At 60.1% G+C, this 21,168-nt stretch overlaps 1 protein-coding gene across 3 annotated transcripts; it reads left to right on the top strand.

The window, feature by feature from the left end:
• The first annotated feature begins 439 nt into the window (after positions 1 to 439).
• On the top strand, positions 440 to 18,828 carry KCNAB2 (potassium voltage-gated channel subfamily A regulatory beta subunit 2). 3 transcript variants are annotated; one of them, XM_054291914.1, is made up of 16 exons: positions 440 to 463; positions 5,770 to 5,891; positions 6,243 to 6,284; positions 14,206 to 14,249; positions 14,615 to 14,652; positions 14,832 to 14,911; positions 15,323 to 15,367; positions 15,532 to 15,576; positions 15,660 to 15,703; positions 15,828 to 15,914; positions 17,038 to 17,123; positions 17,339 to 17,459; positions 17,581 to 17,675; positions 17,860 to 17,980; positions 18,059 to 18,147; positions 18,445 to 18,828. In XM_054291914.1, the coding sequence occupies exons 2-16, from the start codon at positions 5,815 to 5,817 to the stop codon at positions 18,532 to 18,534; spliced, it is 1,104 nt and encodes a 367-aa protein (XP_054147889.1). In that variant the 5' UTR covers positions 440 to 463; positions 5,770 to 5,814; the 3' UTR covers positions 18,535 to 18,828. The 3 variants fall into 3 exon arrangements, with proteins under 3 accessions (XP_054147889.1, XP_054147888.1, XP_054147887.1); XM_054291913.1 differs by lacking the exon at positions 440 to 463 and adding an exon at positions 2,519 to 2,710; XM_054291912.1 differs by lacking the exons at positions 440 to 463; positions 5,770 to 5,891; positions 6,243 to 6,284 and adding an exon at positions 11,753 to 12,023.
• Positions 18,829 to 21,168: the final 2,340 nt, after the last annotated feature.

Raw genomic sequence — 21,168 nt, 5'->3', positions numbered from 1 at the left:
TGGGCCCAACCAACCTAGCGCCGGCCCGAGGTGGGGGATGGATGCGCTGTCGCCACTCGCCGCCCCGTCGCCCACCTTTCACGCCCCATTGCCGGTGGAGAGCTCAGTCTGTCAGCGATGAGACGATCTCGGAGCGATTCTGCACCGGCGCGGGATGCGGCAGCAGGACGGAACAGACGGCGACAGCGGCGGTCTCCCCCTTTCAGAGAGAGTGGTCGCGCCCGGCTCAGCATCGGGTTACTAGGGCGATGGTGCCGCACCGCGCGGGGCGGGTCCTCACGCTGGGCCCGGCCTGCTCTGCAGCCAATGGGAACGGCTCAGCGCTCTCGTCATTTGCATGCGGCGCGAGAGGCGGGCGGCGCGGCCAATGGGCGGTGGGAGGGGCGGGGCCAGGCGCGGCGGGGCGGGGCCGCCCCCCACGAGGGCGGGCGGCGGAGCGGCGGGAGCGGCGGACGCGGGGCAGGTGCGGGGGCGCGGGGGGAGCGGGGCCGGCGGGAGCACCGCGACCACCGGGCGATGGCGGGGGCGGTGGGACCGGGCAGAACCGCGGGCAGCGCTAGGGGCGAGGCCACCCCGCCGCATGCCCCTCCCGACTGGCGCGGAGAGAGCGGCCCTCGCCCCGCCGTCTGCTCTCGGTCCGGTGGGACCCCGGGCTGTGCGAGGATGCGGAGGGGTTGGCTGTGCCTTCCTTCCCGCAGCGAGGCGAGGCGAACGCTGTTCGTGATGCTCCGGTAGCCTGCGGCCTGTCACCGTACAGCGGCAGGGCAGGAGCCCCGGTGACACGGTGTGAGCCGCCGGCAAACCCCGGTGACACGGGGGTGGGAACATTAGATTTCCCCCCGAGCCGATTTGCGCACAGTGAGTCAAACGCCGCCGTTCCTGCAGCTCTCTCCAGTTTGCTGCCGTCTCTTAGTCCGCTCCTTGTCTCGGTGACCGGCGGGATGCGGATGGAAGGAGCCCCGAGCCCTGTGGCCGGTCCCCGGTCCCTTTGCAGCCCAGGTGCTGCTGCCTCACCATTTCTTCTGCCAGGCCTGAAGCTCCTGAGCTTCTCTCTCGCCAGCCTGCATTTTTACGGGGCTGTTTTCATCATGATGGGGATCCCCATAGGGCCCCGTACCTGTTCAGCCTGCAGCCAGCACGGGACTGACTGCTCAGGCAGGCAACCCAGGCTCTCATCCAGGTGAGACATGGTCTGTGGTGCTGGCAGGTATGGGCAGGGCACCCAGCCTGCTTCCCAAAACCACAGGTTTATTCCCCAAGCATTGCTGGGAGCCACGGCGCAGCAGTGGGTGAGTGCCAGAGCAGGCTGGGCGAGATGTACCCAGTCTCTGTCACATCCCCTCTCCAGGCCTGTTGCATATATGCAGTGATTTTCCAGCTGGTGAGCAGAAAATTCCTCTACATGGAGCTGCCAACGGCAGATTCAAGCGAGCTGCTGGTTTTATTCATTATTACTATTATTGTTTTGATGAGGAGGGTGGCAGGGCCAGCTGTCACCTCCTGCTCGTGGCCTGCGGGTCTGTGGGTCAGATGCATCACGGAGCAGGAGCTGATCAGCTTGGCACATGGCTCCCACCATCTGTGGGGGTAGCAAAGCCACTGATGGGCTGGTGCTGGGAGCATTCCCAAATGGGACGGGGTTTATGACCTTCCCTGGCTGTTCCTGGAAGTGCTTGTGGCATGGAAAGTGGGCACCCTGGCAGTGCTGAGTGGTGCTGTCAGTGTCAGCATGGTTTGGAGCAGGCACTGTGTTATTGGCCCCGTCGCTGCCAGGACCGTGCTGAAATGGCAGAGGAAGTGCCAAGATGCTGCCGTGAAGCTGAACAGGACTCAGCTGAGGGAGAGGAACCAGGTTTTCCTAATTTATAGCTGCCGGAGCACCACTGCGTGAGCAGCCTGCCCCAAACCCTGGCCCCTTTTTTGCTGGCTTGGCCTCTAGTTTTCCTGTGAGATCCAGCTGCACTGGTGTTGTTATCACTGCGGGATCACTGAGTCGCACTGCCACAGGGACCAGCCCGCTCCACTTACTGAGGTGGCACGCTCCGGGCTGTTTTTTTTTTTTACCCAAGATAGCCAAAAAAGCCAAAGGCACTGAGAAGGCGTGATGAGCACAAGGGGGATGAGTGTCCAGTGGCAGAACGCGGCAGCCGGGTGACCCTGGCGCTGGAGGCAGCCCTGCAGCATCACTGCCGCCGCTGTATTTGATTATTTTAAGAGAAACACACGCGGCGCGATGTGAGGCAGTGATGATGCAGCTCCTGCCCAGGCTCCCCGTGGCCCCGGACGAGCCTTCCCCCGCCTGAGCTGCGCAGGGGCGGCTGGTGGCAGCCGCTCGCTCGCCCACGCGCTGCCGGTGCCGGGCTGCGGCGCCGACACGGTTAAAGGCACCGGCGGGATCGGGAGCCGGCTGCCGCCACCGGCGGAGCCAAACTTGCCGAGTCAGGATGTGAGAGCGGCTCTGCAGCATCCTTGGGTGCTGTCGCATCCCGGGGCGCGCTGGGCTCGGCTTCCCCCCCTCCGCCAGACGTCTTTTCCCGGGGACGGAGCGGGAATGGGGTAGGAACCGCCATCCGCTGCGTTTGCCGCCGGCTCTAGCAGCTGCTCGGCACCGGCGCCGCTTCCCGAGAGCCGCGGAGCCCGCAGCCGGGGCTGACTCGGTGCCTTGTGCCTCCCGACCGCGCATCGCCCTCCGTCCGAGCACCGGAGACAGGTAGGAGCGGTGCTGGGTACCGGCGGGGCCGTGGCTCAGCCGTGCCACGGCACCGTGGGGAGCTGGCGGTGTCACACACGGGGACCCGGCAGTGTCACACACCAGGGACGCGCGTGGACCCCGTTACTTCGGGTGTACGTGACGGCAAAACCGGAATAACCCTGGTGCTTTTGGGCTGTGTCATTGACTCGGGCAATGCTTGAGCAGCGCCGGTGCCGGGGATTCGGCGGTCACGGGCGACCTCACGTGTCGCGGCTGAGTCCCCAGCGCCCGCCTGCCGCGTTGTCGCGATGATGATGATGGTGATAATGATGATGGGCTGGGGAAGGCGCGGGAGCCCACCCGGGCGGTCGGAGGGCCCTGGTGGCCTGGGTGATGCTGCGCCGCAAAAGAGGCTCCCGGGCCAAAGGAAGGGGCAGGGCTGCTGCTCTGCGGATCCCTGCGGCGCCGGTGCAGCCGCGGGAGGGGGGGCACGGGACCAGCACGGGGCATGAGCACGGAGGTGACGGCAGGAGGTGGCAGGAGGCGCCGAGGCGACAGGGCAGGGCAGCGTGAGTCATTGAGCTAAAGTCACCTTCCCCCTGGCGTGGAGGGGGCATTTCACTGTGCTGCAAACACTGAGAAATATGGGGACAGCACCTGGCGTGGGGAGATGCGGCATTACCTGCATCCCTCACCTGACTTGGGCAGGATGCTGGGGTGCCCATGTCAGGGGTGCCTCAGCTCTCCCTGCCCCAGGGCCTCACTCTTGGAGAACTGAGCTCACCAGAAGCAGCAGTTTCGTCCCTACATTTGCATTAATTCCATGTCCAGTTTCGCCCGCTCCTACTCTGATGGCAGCATGTCTGGCAGGCTGCAGTGTGTGGTCCCCCCCCATGCTGGCCCAGCTCCCGGGGGCTTCCCAGCCATAAACCATCCATGTCGCAGCATCCACACTCCTGTACCCCTTTGTGCTGCCAGGGATGGGAATGGACCTTGGTGGCAGCACAAATTGTGAGGGTGTCCTTCACCTGACTCCTGGGTGCATCCTGCAGAAGAAAACACTTTTCTCCCCTCTCGGGCCACTGCTGAAACTCCTGCAGTTGCAGGCTCACAGCTGAGCTGTGCCATGAGGAAGCTGGAGGTGCAGGAGCAGTCTCAGGGAAGCACCGAGCTGCTGACACAGAGGGGATTGGACTTTTGGTGATGCCTTTGGCTCAGAGAGCTCAGAGGGATGGGATACTTTGGCTCCTCAGGGTGCAGAGCCCTGACCCGTGTGCCCGTGGTCCAGCTGTCCTTGACAGAAAAGCCCCTCTAGCACTGCCAGAGACTGCACTTGGTCCCCACAGCATTGCTGAGAGGCAGCAGGGAAGGGCTACCAGGTTCTGCTGAAAATTGCAGAGATCTGCACTCCTGGGGGCACCAGAGCCCCTTGGGATACAGGATCAGCCAGTCCTGAGCCACGCAGGAGTCCAGGATTGTGGCAGTGCAATCAAGGAGCTGCCTGGCTGTGCTGGGACAGGGGTGTCCAGCTGTCCCCTTGCAGGACAGCTTCCCTAAGCTTTGTTTTGCCACCCTAACAAAGTGACATTGAGCTGGCATGAGCGGGCAGGACAGTGCCTGGCCAGTGGCTGCTGCTGACCCGGCGGTGCTGCAGGCACCAGGAGAGGCTGTGGGACCAACACTCCCAGCACCCTGAGAAGCTGGGGGGTCACAGGGGTTGGGGAGGCTCAGCAGGGTGCTGGTTGTAGGGCTCAGCCGGGTCCTGGTTATAGGGCTCGGCAGGGTCCTGCTCCGGGCTCAGGTCAGTGCAGCAGGTTCTGGAGAGAGCAGCTCCCTCCTGACTTCTGGAAAATAAGCCCGGCTTTACTGAGGCTCCCTGGGCTCCAGCGCGGCTGTGGCCAGAGGAGACAGGAGGAGACGCTGCGCTCCTGCAGCGCTCGGGAGGAGGGCGATGGGGATCCGTGCCGGGGGCTGCAGCCCGGCCGGGAGCTGCGCTGGGCGGGTGGGCGGCTCCGCGGGGATGGGCTCGGCTGCCGCAGCTGCTGCCATTGGGCTGCGTGGGCTGCAGGGGCTGCGCCGGGATGCAGGCACGCCGGCCGGGATGCCGGAGGGATGCAGGATGCGGGAGGGATGCGGGATGCTGGCACACTGTGCTGGGATGCAGGAGGGATGCAGGATGTGGATGCAGGATGCGAGCATGCCCTGCTGGGATGCAGGCAGGATGCAATATGCAGGCACACGGTGCCAGGATGCAGGCATGCTGTGCCAGAATGCGGGAGGGATGCAGGATGCAGGCGTGCTGTGCCAGGATGCAGGCGGGACGCGTGCCAGGTCATGAGCACACTGTGTAAGGCCATGCTCCTGCTGAGCCCAGGGCAGCCAGGAGGGAGCCCAGAGAGCTCTCAGTGCCCATCTGGGAATCAGAGCAGCTTGTGATCTGCAGTGTAAAGATGGCATCTCACCGGCCTAAAGAAAGAAGGGATAAATTTAAATCCCAGCCCCAGTTCTGTAGGGAAGTGTCATTGTTGTCTGTGATACTTGGAACTGCTGACAGTGTTGCAGGAGCTGGAGCACGGCTCCCAGGGAGTCATGCTGGATGCCCCTGCCATGGGGTCAGAGACAAGGAGGGTCAGGGGTGCCTGGGGGTGAGCCCTCCTTTCCCTCGGAGCTCCCTCACCCCTGTGCACACAGTCAGTCATGTGCGGGCTGCAGGAAAAACCAGACTATTTTCCTTCCCTTAGCTTGTCCCTTTCAGAGGGACCCTCAGGGACAGCTTCAGGGTTTTCACAATGTTTCATTTTTCAGGCCCATGTTTCCTCACCATTTCCTGAGATCTCAGGACCCCCAGAAGTTTGGAGAGAGCAGCCAAGCTGGGAAGCCAGAGGAACAGGGCTGGTGCAAGATGGTTTTGGGATCAGTGGGTCAGGGTGTGAGCCCCGGGGTCCGAGGCCGGCAGAGCTGCTGTGCCCACACCGCTGCCAGTGCCACATCTCGGCTCAGATCTGCAACAGGAAGTGCCGTGGTGCGCGTGCCCCAAAAAACTCATTTCTTCCTCTTTTCCTCTTCCCCTGTGGCAGGGGTGAGGCGGCGGCGAGCGGCTCCGGGGAGCCCAGGCTGGCTCCATGTATCCCGAATCCACCACTGACTCCCCAGCGCGACTCTCGCTGCGGCAGACGGGCTCCCCAGGCATGATTTACAGGTAAGGCTGCAGGGCACTGCTGGGGGGACTCTGAGGGGCTTCAAACACAAGCCTGTGGCAATCCAGAACCACCACACTCCCTGAAACTGCTCTGATATTCCTAAACTGTCCTGGCTTGCTTTGTGCAAAAACTTCCAGCACAAAATCCTCGGCAGCAGCATTTTGGGGTGCTGGTGCCTGTTGTGGGCATAGAGGGCACTTTCAGGGTCATGCCAGTGCCTGCTGCATTGTCCACTGTGCTGTGACATGGGTGGGTGCCGCTGGCCCTTCCCACTCTGCCGCTCACTCCTGCTGCTCCTTTCTAACGGGGTTTGTGGCATCTTTCTTCTCTCTCCCCTTTGCTGTCGGAAGCGCGAGATACGGGAGCCCCAAGCGCCAGCTCCAGTTCTACAGGTAACCAGGCCCTTCCCCCTCCCCAAAATCCCCCCAGCAGGTGGCTGTGGCTCCTGCCCATGCCCAGATAATGCTGGCACAGCACTGCCCTGCCCAGTGTGCCAGGGTCCCTGTGTGTGGGATGGGCAGCACGTGTGTGGCATCGCTTGTGGGTTCAGAAGTGCAGTGTGGGGACCCTGGGGTGTGGCTGGGTGGGGGGACTGTTCTTACAGGCAGAGTGTGGCCACATGGCTGTGGGGGACAGCCACTGTGGGGTGTGGGGCTCAGCTCAGCTTGGGGGGTGCGTCCCATGCCAGTGCTGTGCCTGGAGAAGCCCTTAGCTTTTCCCAGGAGCAGCTCTGGGAAAGCAGCCAGCTGGTCTGTGGCTCCTGCTATTAGGAGCAGTCTCATTAAGTGGTTCAGGAGGCAACATTCGCCCCCATCACCCTTTTACTGTCTGAAGTGAGGGCGGCACTTCCCCACACACTCTGCCAGCAGCTGCTCCAGCACTCCCAGGGCCACAGCAGCCCAGTGGTGTGGGACTGGGTCTGGCCTGGCCGCCGTGGGGTGGGGGACTGGGGGCTTCCCCTTGACAAAACTGTTGCCCCCCTACTCCATCCCACACATGATGGGAGGAGGTGAGGCTGGCTGGCAGTGGGATGGCTCAGTGGCACTGGCAGCGTCTGTCCCAGTGCTGCCACCAGCACTGCTGAGCCCCAGCAATGGGCAAGTTTTGGCTGCCAAACTGGTCTGAACCACTGGACACATCTGGTGCAAAAGGCTCGCAAGGCCAACAGGCAGGAGCTCGTTCATAGGGTGCCTTCAGGCAGCAGCCACCTGTGTTCATCACTCGGTTCCGTTTCGGGGCTCCCTCCTGGTGGAGCCTGCTTTCAGTCCACAGCCCAATCTGACTCCGCAGGGACCACAGGAGGGCTGTGCCTGCCTCAGGGCACCGTCTCCGCTCCCTGATGTCCCCAGTGTCCAGCCGTCCCCACCACCCTGTGTGCTGGTGACAGGGGACCTGTCACCGCAGGGCAAGGGGCGGGTGGTGCCAGCGTTGATAAAGCAGCGGCACATCCTCGGGCTTTTAGTGAGGCTCCATGAATAATTTAACTCCCCTTCGCAAGGAAGAAAATCCCCTAATAGGGCTAATGGAGCGCGGCGAGAAGCCGGACGCTGGGGGCCCGGCGCAGCCGCCAAGTGCTTTGGACGCCAAGCTCCGACACTCCCCTAATGCAAAACAACGCGGCCACCGCCGCTCTTATATCTGCCCTGGGGCAGCCCGGCCGCCCAGAGCTGCGCTGCTGCTGCTGCTGCTGCTGCTGAGCAGCTTCCCCGGCGCGGTGAGTCGGGGCTGGGCACAGTGGGCGATGGGCAGGGATGGGCATCGCCCCGGGGCGGCCGCTGCGGGCAGCAGGGGAGATTTTCCGTGCGGGATTTGATGGCTTAGGGCGGTTTTCTTTTGGAGTTTGGGGTCTTCCTGGCTTTAGGCAGGCTGGTGGGTGCCAGTTTCCCAGCTTGGCAAGGCAGGCCGGGCAGATATCTCTCCGGGCAGCCGCCCTGCCTGTCGCCCACTTGTTGTGCCCCTGGTGCTGCTAACGGTGCTGCTATCCCGCAGAGCCTGTGCTCTGTTCCCCATCCCTGCTCCTTCCTCGCAAAGCAGCCTCTCCTGCTTGGGCATGGCACAGCTTATCCTACTGCTACTCATCCCAGGAGCACTGGGATTTCTGCTATCAAATGGCCACTCACCACCTCCACGCTCACTCTGGTTCTGCTCTGCTGAAAATCAGGGAAGTATCGAGATAGGGCAGCTGGTGGATTCCCACCCCATTCCTCAGAGCAGCCCAGATCAAACCCCCAGCTTTGCTTGCTGCAGCCATTTGGCTGCTGTAGAGCAGCGGTGCAGCCAGCTCAGGTTTCTCCTTGCTGTGCTCAGGTGAGGGGATCCTACCAGGGCAAGGAGATCCCACTGGGAGCAAGGATATTCCACCAGGTGCCCATACCCAGCAGGAGCCACTGGCATTGCCCTGATTAAATCTACCAGCACGGAGAAGGGCTGGTGCTAGAGGTGCTGGGTGCAGATCACCAGTTTTGAGGTGTGGCAGGAAGAGGCTGATGACCAGGATTCAGTTTGGCTTTGCCACAACAGAGGGAAAGGTTTCCTTTCCATGTCTCCTGGTTTTCCCAAGGCCTTGCTACAGAGCAGGAGGAGCACAGAGTGGTCTCTGGCAGCACTGGAGGACCCTCAGGGTTTGGTCATACCTGGCCATCTGCTACTCCATATCCTCTGGGCTTCCTTCTCCTTTCCTCTGGAGGTCACACCTCAATGGCAGACAGCCCTTCACTTCTGGCTCCTGCAGCTGTCAATTTGAGCTTCACAGGGAAAGAAAAAACCACCAGTGGGAGCCTGGCTGGAGCCTGATGCCGGTGTAGATGTGTCACAATGCATCCCCAGCGGCCACTGTGGCACCAACACCACAATTTTGGCCCCTGTCCCTGCTCCCTGCAGACGCTGAAAACAAGAGAAGTTGCGGAGAGAGGCACAGAAATTGAGCGGGTGCTGCCACCAGTGAGGTCCCAGGCACAGAGACAGCCAGGGCTGGGGTGTGTGAGAGCCCACCCTGCAGCAGGCTATTTTCAGCAGCCGCACCGGCTGGGAGGTCGCTGCCGCGGCGGTGGGGAAGGTGTTGGCTGGTGGTGGCGCACATTGCGGCAGCGTGACGCAGGCACAGCGAGCACCCGGTGCCCACAGACCCTCTGCCGTGTCCACCCTTTCAGGGAGCCCCACAGGGACCCCATTCCCATCCCAATTTCCTTGCCCACTGGCACACAGTGCCAGATTCTCACCAGCAGTGCTCGTGCCGCTGCTCGTCGTGCCTCAGCCAGCTCCTGAGACGCACTGTGTTCCTCACAGGGATGCAAACCAGTGCAGCCCAGTACGAGCACAGCTGGGCACAGGTCACCATGCCTCAGCCAGCTCCTGGAACACGCAGGGATGCAAACCAGTGCAGCCTAGCACAAGCTGGGAGCCAGCACAGCTGCATCGTGGCTTGGGGCAGCTGTGGCAGGCACCACTGCAGCCTCGGGCTGTGCCACATCCCTGTCCTGCTGCTTCTCGTGTTGTGCTTCAGCTCTCACGCCAAGGCTTTGCTCCGCTGAAGACTGGCTTTGCTAGGGTCCCCATGTGTGGGTGCCAGCACTGTGCCATGGCAATGCGGGCAGGGCCGTGCCCTGAGCGGCGAGGGAGCCCATGTTGTGCTTTCCCAGCTCTCTCCGTAGCAGCACAGAGTGTTTGGCGGCGTGGCTGGCCGGCAGAGCCGCCGCTCGGGTGGCAGGATGCTCTCCATGACCTACAGTGAGAGCCTGCGCAGCGTGGCCAGCCGGCCCAGCCCCGAGTGGGGGCTGCCCCCAGCCCCCCGGGCGGCCGACGGGCTGGAGCTGCGGCGGCTGCGGGATGTGCGGGCGGCGGCGCGGGCGAAGACTCTGGAGGAGTTCCTGCGGATGCACGGGCTCTCCCTGGCCGACAGCACCGCCCGCGCCACCGGCATGAAGTACAGGTAAGGCAGCGCCGCGAGGGCGGCCATGCCCGAGGCGAGGGGATGATGACACAGGGGACGCTGCTCGGTGCTGGTTTGACACCTCGGCAGGAGAACGGCTCTCACCTGAGCTCACCTCGGCTCCCCTGTGCCGCGCTGAGGCTGGGAGGAGCCGCTGCCCTTGGAGAGGCGGCAGCCGATCAGCGCCGTTGGCACTTTCCTGCTTGGTGATCTTTGAGCTTCTCGCTTGACATTCCTGTTTGCTGTTTGGGCATTTGCAGATGCAAACACCCTCTGAGCTTTAAACATCAGGCACTAGAGCAAACAGCCACCAAAGAGCTGTTTCTGCCTCAGAGGTGTAAATCTCCATCTGATGCAGGTGCACCTCTGTCTGACTGGAGGGGTACATCTTCACCTGACAGGGGTTCTTCTCCACCTGAGGGGTGTAAATCTCCATCAGACGGGCATACATCTCTGCCTGATGGGTTTGCATCTCCTCCTCACAGATGGGTGTGCATAACAGAGCGGGTGCATCATTAATTTTGCATGTGGGTCCTGGTAAAAGGTGTATCAGGATTTCAGCCAATGTCCTTGTCAGGAGGACACTCCAGGCAGCTGGAGAGTTGGCCACAGCCCCTGAGAAGGATGGGACAGCCCTGCCCAGCGCACCTCTCCCCTTGCATTGCAGGTGGGGCAATGGGGTGCAGGGCCCAGCACTGCCAGGTCAGGCTTTGGGGGACACCAGGGCTGAGGACAGTGGCTGTTCTCCAGTGACAATACAGGGGTGTCTCTTGCCCCCCACTGCAGTGAAGCCCCAGGAGCTGGCAGCTCTGCTGGCTCCTCACTGTGCCGTGCCATGCTGCACCGCGGGTCAGGTTCCCCTCTGCTCGCAATGACCGCGGTAACATTTACACAGTGGCAAGAGCCCATCTAATATTCATGGGGACATTATTTATTGATGGGAGCAGCTGGCACAGGCACCCCAAAGGTGCTCCTTCTTTGGGCATGTCCCTGCTGCCACCAAAATTCGTGGGGTTTCTCATCCTCTGGGGGCTGATACATGCTGCCAGGTCCCCCCCGCGCTGGAGCCGGCACTGGCACTGGTGCCAGCGGGATTACCAGCTAAGGAGCTTTGTGAGAGAGGGAAGCGGAGGAGATTACAAGATTTTTCATTAGGTTTGGGGCAAATGTGCATAATTTCCTGCAAGCCTCGTGGCTGCATTTTGCTCCATCCTGAAGGGCACGGCAGGTGCTGGCAGCCAGCACGTGGCTGATGCTGTAGTGGGCTGACTTGTGTCCTTGCTTCGGCAGGAGGTGCTAGGCTGGAATTCGCCTCACTTCGACTTCGCTTGCACTGGGCAAAATAGGGAGAATGTGCTGCTGATGCTGTGGCGCCGAGGGCGACAACTTGGGCAAGCAGCTTGGCTCTGCTGCGGGAGAGCCATCAGCATCCTCGCCACCGTGGGGTCGGCGATGCACACACCTTGCTTCCAGAGGGTTTAGTTTCGGACCCGTGCAGGGGAATCTATGCCCCAAAGCAGAGCTGTGCCAGGGGGGGATGATGCCCAGCGGGGCGCAGGGGAATCCTGCTCTGCCGCGGGAGAGCCATCAGCATCGTTACCACCGCGGGGATGGCGATGCGCACGCCTTGCTGCCAGAGGGTTTAATTTCGGACCCGTGCGGGAGAATCTATGCCCCAAAGCGGAGCTGTGCCAGCGGGGGGATGATGCCCAGCGGGGCGCAGGGGAATCCTGCCCCGCCACGGCCGCACTCCGGAGGGTACCGGCAGCATCTCTGCCTCTCCTGCCCCCACCTGCCCGAGCGTGCCGCTCGCTCGTTTCCTGAGCTCATCAAATATTGAGGGCAGGAGGGCTGACGGGAGCGCTCCTCGCCCGCCGCCCCGCAGCCCCCCGCCGTCACGTTGGCGGCGCGCGGGAGGAGCTCCCCGCCTCGCCCGGGGCGCCGGCTAAATTTAGGCAGCTGGCGCTGCTGCTGCTGCCCGCCGGAGCAGCATGCAGGTCTCCTTTGTGTGCTCCGAGCACAGCATCAAGAGCCGGAGCGCCGAGGACCGGCTGAACCGACAGAATGCCGGCAGCCCCAGCCTCGGCACCCGCGGCAAGTTCCGCGCCGTGGCCATGGTGGCCCGCAGCCTGGGGCAGCTCTCGGTGCAGAACGCGCCTTCCTCCAGCGACTCCAGCGTCAAGCAGCCGGGGATGAAATACCGGTAGGAAAAGGGCGCTCCTGGGGTTTTCCCTGTGTTCCTCATTGCGATCGGGGCGGCGAGGGGGGACTGGGGGTGAGGGGCGCTCCGCTTATCTCCGATTCGCGTCCGGCTCTGTCGGTTTTCTCGTCTCTAAAAGTGCTGACCGTGCGCCTCCGTGCGCTTCCTCGCTGTGTGCTCCTGTCCCCTCAGGGCAGCTCTGATCCAGCCGCGCGTAAAATCTTCAGGATGGGGGAGAGAAGGGACCCTAAAATTCAGAGTAGGATTAGTAGCATCCTCAGTGTCTGCCAAGCCGGGCTGGCTGCCGAGCCGGGGGGGGTCTGGGAGTCACGGTAGCGTTAATCCGGGCTGCCATGGCATCCTTTCCGTGCTGCCGGGGACTCAGTGCCCGGCAAAGTGAGTGCAGAGCCACAAGCAGCTCTGGCTGCCCATGGTGGTTCTGGAAACGGGGTGGTGTGTGCATGTGGGGCACCCCCAGCCAGCACCCACAGGGCTCACACACCCCATGTTCTGGCTCTGGGGCAGAGCACTGAGGACTTCTCCCGTTGAGACTGAGTGTGCACCTGGGCGTGGGGCTGGGGCTCTCCCCAGATGAGCATGGACCCCAGGACAGGGTAGGGCCCCCCCCAGATAAGCCTGCACGCCATGGTCCAGCTGCCAGCAGCTGCGTGCCTCCGCTGCAGCCCAGATGTGCCAGCATTAGGCAACAAAGTGTGTAAGGTCAGCAGAGCGCTGGGGTGAGTCTGGCTGGCACCCACCAGTGCCATCCAAATCAGCCAAGTCCCCTTACCTGGGTACTGGGGAGGGGGCTGGTCCAGTTCTGCCCAGCTCTCCGACACCAAACTCTTGTTGTGGTAACAGCAGTACTGGGATAGGGCACAGTGGCATCCTCAGGACTCAGTGCTCCTGCCCTCAGTCATGTCCTCATCCAGAGGAGGAGCATATCAGCAATACCCTCTCCCAGGCAATGGGTGATCAGCTCGGGAGTCCCCACTGGCGGCTGCTGGAGGGACAGTGGCACAGGGGGATGCTCCAAGGAAGTGGATGGGATAGGAAGGCCATAGCAGTGTAGGGGAATGCTTGGCCTTCCCAAGGTCTGCCAGTGTCTCTATTGCGCAGCCTGTCAACACACTTTTGGGCTGGGCAGCCAAGAGCAGCAATGGCCACCTGCCCAGGGGAACCCCAGCAATGCTCTTGGAATGTCCAGGATGAGGCAGGTGCTCTCCTCGCCGCATGGCAACCCCGATCATGAGGACTTGGTCCACCGTTGGCCCACGGCCACGACCTCTCCCCACCACAAACTGCTCTAAAAACACCACAGGACAGGGGAAAGCCGGTGCCTCCAGCTGCTGGGCAATAGCATGGCAGCACAAGGGCTGCTGCCCTGACTCAGTGCAGCCCACGGTTGCCCGTGGCTGGGCCGCAGCCACTCCCTGCCCGGCTGCCGGTGCCCGTGTCGGCGGTGCCGGCGGTGGCGGTGCCTCCGGTTGCTATGCGACACCCGCGCGGGCGAGCTGCCGCGGCTCACCTACACTTTATTTATTTTAACGCTCATTTCTTGAGCCTTTGTCATTTTTAACAAGTAACTGGCTCTCCATCACCACAGCGAAGGCGTCTGCCAGCCTGGCCCCCTTCCCGAAAGCTGTTCTCCAGTTCCTTGTGCCGGTCAGATTTTCTGGGGTGCTCCATTTCTCCAGGATGTCGCTCCACTCCCGAGCACCCTCGCCTGGTGCAAGCCCTGTGCTTCCCTGTGCGATGCAGAGAACAGGCACAACTCGTGCCATGTATGGGATGCTTCAGTCCTGACCAGTAGCATGCTGGCTTCTCTTTCTCCACTCTCATTCCCCAGTGCCAGCAGCACTCTCAGGGCAGTTGGACACCCCAGCCTCATTATGGGGAGCTGCTTTAACGAGGTCACTGCTCTCCCAATAGCCCTGCCAGGCACAGCATCACTGCGCAGGTTCAGGCAGTGCCGCTACTGAGCTGCAGGATGCCCAGCCTGGGATGGCTCGTTAATCAGTTGAGATGGGACTCTCATTGTGGAACCATCCCAGGTGGGGATGGGAACCAGGGGACACCACCACACCTCCCAGCCCTCGCTCCCGGTCTGTTTGGTGGCATGCAGGATGTATGAGACAGCATTTTGGGGTTTCTGGCACCTTTCCTAATGGTCTCTGTCTTCCAGGAACCTCGGGAAGTCTGGGCTGCGTGTGTCCTGCCTGGGTCTGGGTAAGTGCCAGGGTTTGCCACAGCCCCTCGGCATCCCCTCAGTTCGGCAGCAGCTGCCGGCACTCCCCGGCCAGGGCAGCGCCCGCTCGCCCCGGTGATGTTTGCAAAGGGAAGGAAAGGGTTTTCCTCAGCCCTGCGGCTGTTTTGAGTCACGGCCCAGAAATTGTCAAATTATTTTCTCTTTTCCTGACGCGATAGGAAGCGACTGGGCCGTGCTGGGAGCACCACAGTGCACGCGGCAGGGCCAGCTGTGGCCACCACGTGCCAGGGCTGTGCTGGGGGATCCAGGGTTGGGTGGCCTTGATGTGGCCGCGCTCGTTGCTCACCACACTCACTATGCACACCCCTCTCTCTCTCCCCTGCAGGAACATGGGTGACTTTCGGAGGGCAGATCACAGATGAGGTAAGGCTGCACCCCTTCACCCTGTCTCTCCCCTGGTGAGTGGGGAGGGGATGGGGGCAGTGGGGATGGCTGTGGCCTGGGTGCATGCAGCACGCCGGAGCTCACCAGCGCTGTGCGCACGCGTGTGCGCTGGCTCTCGGCCACCCCCTTCACCGACCCCGCTCTCTCTCTCCTCGCAGATGGCAGAGCAGCTGATGACTTTAGCTTATGACAACGGCATTAATCTCTTCGACACGGCAGAAGTCTATGCTGCTGGCAAGTAGGTACCCTGCTTTGTCTCACCCTACACCCCGACTCTCACCAGATCACAGCGGCAATGGGAATTGCCAGCTGCAAAGCAACTTCCAGGATGGAGCTCTGAGCGCTTGCTCATGGGGGGAGTCATGGTTCTGGCAGTCCCATGCTTCCCATGGTGGCCTCTATCACGCAGGTTCAGCTGTGCACCCTCTGAGCACAGCTGTACCCAGGGCATTGGCATGTGTCCATGCATTCCCTTAAAATTAGCAAGCTCATGCACTGGGGGCAGCTCAGCTCTGGGGCAGAGTGTGTCCCCACAGCCACTGCATTTGCCTCTTATTCTCCTGAGGTCTGGGGCCATCTCTGCTGGCCTCACCACTCCCCATGGGTGCACCTGCCAGGTGCCAATGGTTGATGTCCCCTTCCCTTGCAGGGCTGAGGTGGTGCTGGGAAATATCATCAAGAAGAAAGGGTGGAGGTAAGCCAGACACCATCCCTATTTGGCAAAAACATCTCTGTAGTCCCAATGAGCTGGGTGGGGAAAGCTGGTAGAGCAGCCTTGGGCAGGAGTGTGCCATCCAAGGCAGGGTGCATGGGACTTTGTGGGTGCCACCATCAGTGATTCCCTTTTTCTCCCTGCAGACGGTCCAGCCTGGTCATCACCACCAAAATCTTCTGGGGAGGAAAGTAGGTAACACCCACCCTCCAGCAGAGCAGCTGGCACAGGTCAGGCTATCACCCCAGGCTCTCACCCACATTTCCTTTTGCAGGGCCGAGACAGAGAGGGGCCTGTCCCGAAAACACATCATAGAAGGTAGGGATAGGGATGAGGGCACTCACCAGGCACTGCTGGCCCCGGTGCCAGGCTGTGCCTCACCTTCTGCCCCAGTGCTGGCAGCGTGGGGCTCAGCACACCTGACAGCCCATCCCTGCTGCAGGTCTCAAGGCATCTCTGGAGCGGCTGCAGCTGGAGTACGTGGACGTGGTGTTTGCCAACCGGCCTGACCCCAACACGCCGATGGAAGGTGGGTGCGCGCCGCGGTGCCTCGCTCCTCCCCGCTGCCTCTCATCGCCCTCGCGGTTGGTTTGCGCCAGGCTTGTGTTTCAAGGGCATTTTCCCTCCCAAGCAGAATCCGCTCCTCTGCCACCACGGCTGGCCCACAGTCACGCTTCTGCCACCTCCTGCCCGGCGCCAGGACCCTCTCGGGCCACGGCGGGGCGGGGTGGCAGTGTGGTGGCAGGTCACTGCCCCCTTCCCAGCAGCGGTGACTCCACTTTCTCTAAATCTCTCTTTTATCACCAGGGGACCCATTTAGTTCCTCCAAGTCCAGGACTTTCATCGTAGAAGGTACTCCCTGCCCGCACTCTGCCCGCCAGCCGCTGCCTGTCCCAGCGGTGTTTCCCGGGGCAGAGCCCCCAGTCCTCTGTGATCCCCCGTCCTTGTTCCCCCCTCTCAAGCAAACCCTGCCATGAGATGCAGAGGCAGCAGCAGCACAACACAGACACCCCCGTCGCCCTTCAGACTGTACTGCAGTTTAAAGGACAAAAAGCAGAGAGGCTCCCACCCCCCAGGGTCCTGCCATGGGGTGCCCTTGGCACATGCCAGGGTCTGCAGCAGGGTCCCTCCCCACCGGGGCAGCTGTGAGCATGCTGGGGTGTGTGCCCTGGTGCCTTGCCCTCCCCGCTGCTCGCCTTTGGCTGCAGGAGCACGCCTTGGCTTGGCCCCAGCCTGCATGGCTCAGGGCTGGCTCCCCCCAAGACGCCTGAATGGCTCACACAGGGTTCAGGCTTCCCTCTGCGGGTCTCTGTGTGTGGGCAATGCATCAGTCCCTCCCCCTGCAGCAGTGCCAGTGCAGTAACCCCACAGGGCGTGGGGGCACTGGCAGAAGCCTGAGGCTGCTGTCCATGCAGGGAGAGCCTGGCACCGTGTGAGCATGTCAGGTCGGCTGCGGTCCCTGGCACATCCCGAGTGGCTGCTCCCTCTCTCCCCATCCTGCTCTTCTGAAAGCATTCCCTGGACAGCAGGCAGCTCCCACCGCAGCACGGGGCAGTGGGATGCTCGCCAGCCATCAGCACCGTGCGAGCCCCCCTCTGCCAGTGCAGCCCCTGCTAAACCCCACCTGCCCCTCTCTCCTTCCCTCCCGGCAGAGACAGTGCGAGCCATGACCCATGTCATCAACCAGGGGATGGCCATGTACTGGGGGACCTCGCGCTGGAGCTCCATGGAGATCATGGTAGGGGCCCAGGGGACGGGGCGGCCGCAGTGGAGCAGCCCCAGCGATGCTGCTGACGTTGATTCAATTAGACAGCAGCTGTTGGGAGCCAAGCGTGTGCAGATGTACTTAAGCCTTAATTATTTTTCGGGGTGGCCGCTCAGGACACGGCTGGGGGGCTGGGCAGGGGGCTCGGGGGGGTCGGCAGGGCGCTGAGGGTCCTGGATCTTCTGCAGGAGGCGTACTCGGTGGCCCGGCAGTTCAACCTGATCCCGCCCATCTGCGAGCAGGCCGAGTACCACATGTTCCAGCGGGAAAAGGTGGAGGTGCAGCTCCCTGAGCTCTTCCACAAGATAGGTATGACAGTGGGGATTCCTCCCCAGCCCCGCCAAAGCACAGTGCTGCTGAGGCCAGGTGCCACGGCCCCTGCAGGAGGTGGGAGCAGTGGTGTCATCCCCCTGTTCTGCTCTGTCCCCAGGTGTTGGAGCCATGACCTGGTCCCCACTGGCCTGTGGCATCGTCTCGGGGAAGTATGATGGGGGCATCCCCCCCTACTCCCGTGCCTCACTGAAGGTGAGCTGCACCCGGGCTGGGAGGGCACACGGGGATGGGAGAGATGGGGGAGCAGGGCCAGGGGCTTTGCAAAGTCCCAACAGGAACTCCAGGAGCCACAACCCAGGGAGACTGGGGGATGCCCTGCCTGTGCAAGGTGCTGGTGCACCCGGATCCTACCACAACACCCCTTCCCACTCCCCAGGGATACCAGTGGCTGAAGGATAAGATCCTGAGTGAAGAGGGCCGGCGGCAGCAGGCAAAGCTGAAGGAGCTGCAGGCCATCGCTGAGCGCCTGGGCTGCACCCTGCCCCAGCTTGCCATCGGTAAGAGGATGGGGACAGTGGAGGTGACACCAGGGATATCTGGGCCATGCTCAAGCTCTGCTCTCCTTCCTATCCCAGCCTGGTGCCTGCGCAATGAGGGTGTCAGCTCTGTCTTACTGGGGGCCTCCAACGCCGACCAGCTGATGGAGAATATCGGAGCAATACAGGTCAGTGCTCGCAGCAGGAGCAACGTTTGCCCACAGCACTCACTGCAGTGCTGCACTGTGCGGGAAAAGGGGGTTGTAAACCCGGCTTCACGACAGGTTTTGCTTGTCATGAAGGCGAGAAGCAAAGATGCAGTTTTGCTGGGCTGAGGGGGCAGGGTTGGGCCTGACTCAGGCTCTCCCTAACTGGGTCACCCTGCCGGCAAGCTGGCGCAAACGTGGTGGGGTGGAGGCGGTGAGCATCCTCTCACCCACCAGGGTCACCATCCCAACTCCCAGCGTCGCCCTCATCCCCCGCAGGTCCTTCCAAAGCTGTCGTCTTCCATCGTCCACGAGATCGATAGCATCCTGGGCAACAAACCATACAGCAAGAAGGACTACAGATCCTAAGCGCGCCCGAGCGCGCCGCGCAGCCCTCGCCGCCCGTTCGCTTGCTTTACGCTTTGTTGGAGCAAAGTGGAGAAGAGTGTGGTTTGCACCGCGAGCGCCGAGCGCCAGCGCTCCTCCCGCGCTGCCCCGGACGTGGCTCTGCGGCGCAGGGACAGGAGGCGAGCCCTGAGCTGCCCTGCCCGCAGCCGGACCCGTTGCATGCGTGGCTCTGCCTCCACGGCGGCGGCGGGCGCGGGGCGCACGCGGGTGCTGTACGCCCACGAGGCCAACAACACGAAGCTGTTCCCCAGCCTGCGCCCGGGCCTCGCCTCTGCCCTCTCCCACGGCACTGAGGAGCTGTGGTTCCTGGAGAGACCCAGCTCCCAGGGAAAGGGTGGGTGGGATGGTGATGGGAGGGAGTTTGCTGCGGGAAGAGCTGGGGTGCTCCGGCCGAGCACGGGGCAGGGCTGGGGGAGTGTGTGTGGGCAAGCGTGCAAGTGTCGGTGTGCACGGACACACGCGGAGATGCAGGGACATACAGACACGTGGGGATGTGTGGATTTGCAGACAGCAGCTGTGGAGGTGCACACAGCCCACCAGCACCTTCAGTTGTATCTGCACAAAGCTACTGAAAGGCTCCACACATGCACCCACGTACGCCTGTTACAGGGGTGTCTACAGACACACACACACAGAGTCACACACGGACAGATGTAGATACAGATGTAGCTCTACCTCCACCTCCATCCCTGACATCAGTCTCTGAGAGACCAATACCCACCTGTAGGTAGATGTGTCCACACATCTCTGAAAAATACATGTATAATGTATATACACGCACGTAGACACGTGTGTGCTTGTGTATATACAGACAGACATGGTTCTGTGTGTTGATCCATATATGTAATATATAGATGTGCACATATCCATGTAAATATATTGCTACAGCAGCAATATATTTAGGTATTATGTGTGCATATATCCATACAAACATTATATCCATGTTTGTATGGATATATGCACACATGAAAATTACTGATATGCACTTAAATGTGTGTATATGCAGATAGATGTGTATATACAGATATATTTGATGTCTCCATATCCATACCCAGTTTTTTAACTATATATTCATGTCTATACATCTATAAACATATGCCATATATACATGTGGATACAAATATTTGTAATTTAGATACAGCTATAGCTACATTTATATAGCTGCATGTCTAGCTATAGCTATATATATGGATACATGTATGATAGATACAGATAGATGATACATAAAGCTATAAGGAGAACAATATAGCTACATGTATCTATCTCTTTTTAGCTCTCTTTGTACTCTGTGCAAAACAAACATTTTGTCTGTATCTATATAGATGTATCCATAGCCACATAGATTTATACAGAGTTTCCTCTGTCTGTGCACACATAAATATACAAAGTGTAAATGTAGGTGCAGACTCTCAGCTTTGTGCAGTGTGTGTGAGCTCTGTAGCGTGAGCTCTGTGCACAGTGTGAGCACCACACTGTGTGTGTTTATCTGCTGTCTGGCCATGGTTGCACCTACAGCCCCACTATAAATGTGCATGTGTACAAACACGGGGGGGTCTCTTCTGACCCACTCATGACACCAGAGCTCCCCTCTGTATCTAAGGGTCAGCACACCTCCCACATCCACACCCCTACACCTTTAGGTACATGGATTTACCTGCAGCTAAACCGCTACAGCTTTACCTATACATGCACCTCTGTCTACAGAGCTACATCGATGTTTGTGTGCAAACAGGAAGATATACATTCATATATGTGTGTGAAATAGGAACATATATGTGTCTCTGCTATATACACACACATATACTACCTCTGTTTAGGACAGCTATACCTGTATCTACACTTATGTATAAATATATGAAAATTACAAATATGTGTGTCAGTGTACACATACACAAAGATCAATACACCTATATACAGAGATATGGAGATACAGAGATATGGAGATATATAGATATATCTACACATGTATGTGCATACATGCACATATATTCAAATTAAAAACACATTTATGTGTATTCTTACATACACATACATGTATGGGTAAATACACCTCTGTAAATATAGATCTATACATCCATACCACATATAGATCTATCCTATGTACATATATTCATTATCTACCCATACCTGTGTCTGCACACCACTCACAAGTATATATGTACACAAATATACATTAAAACCACAAATACATTATACAGACCTGTATAATATACAGGTGTGTATGTACAGGTACACACCCACATAGCAGTATCTAAATAAATCAGTATTTATAGCTGTGTATGCTCACATAAAGATATATATGCACACATGTAGATCTAAAACAGTTCTGTATATATCTACACGTGTATACACAGATCTATACACATGCTGTATATGAAAAGGCACATGTGTGGGGGTGATGCAGACATATGTACATATATGTGCACCATGCAGAGATAACGTTAACTGTACATACACGACATCCTCATGTCTGTCTGTCCATGTGTGCATGTCCCTGTGTCGCCATGTGCACGTCTGTGTACGTTCCTGTGGACACGTATGTGTGTGTGTGGACAACAAGGGTACCAAAACCATAGCCAGGCCCCCCCAGCATCC

This window comes from Melozone crissalis, unplaced genomic scaffold (assembly GCF_028551555.1).
Source record: "Melozone crissalis strain CALT ecotype California unplaced genomic scaffold, PUWL_Pcris_2 ptg000107l_1, whole genome shotgun sequence".
Lineage (NCBI taxonomy): Eukaryota > Metazoa > Chordata > Aves > Passeriformes > Passerellidae > Melozone > Melozone crissalis.
This window is presented reverse-complemented; position numbering and strand designations above follow the sequence as displayed.

Coding starts and splice junctions, on each gene's coding strand:
- KCNAB2 (XM_054291912.1), top strand. CDS start 11,812: ATGCAGGTCTCCTTTGTGTGCTCCGAGCACAGCATCAAGAGCCGGAGC. Junction 15,704..15,827: donor CCGAAAACACATCATAGAAG/GTAGGGATAGGG, acceptor TCCCTGCTGCAG/GTCTCAAGGCATCTCTGGAG. Junction 17,460..17,580: donor TGAGCTCTTCCACAAGATAG/GTATGACAGTGG, acceptor CTCTGTCCCCAG/GTGTTGGAGCCATGACCTGG.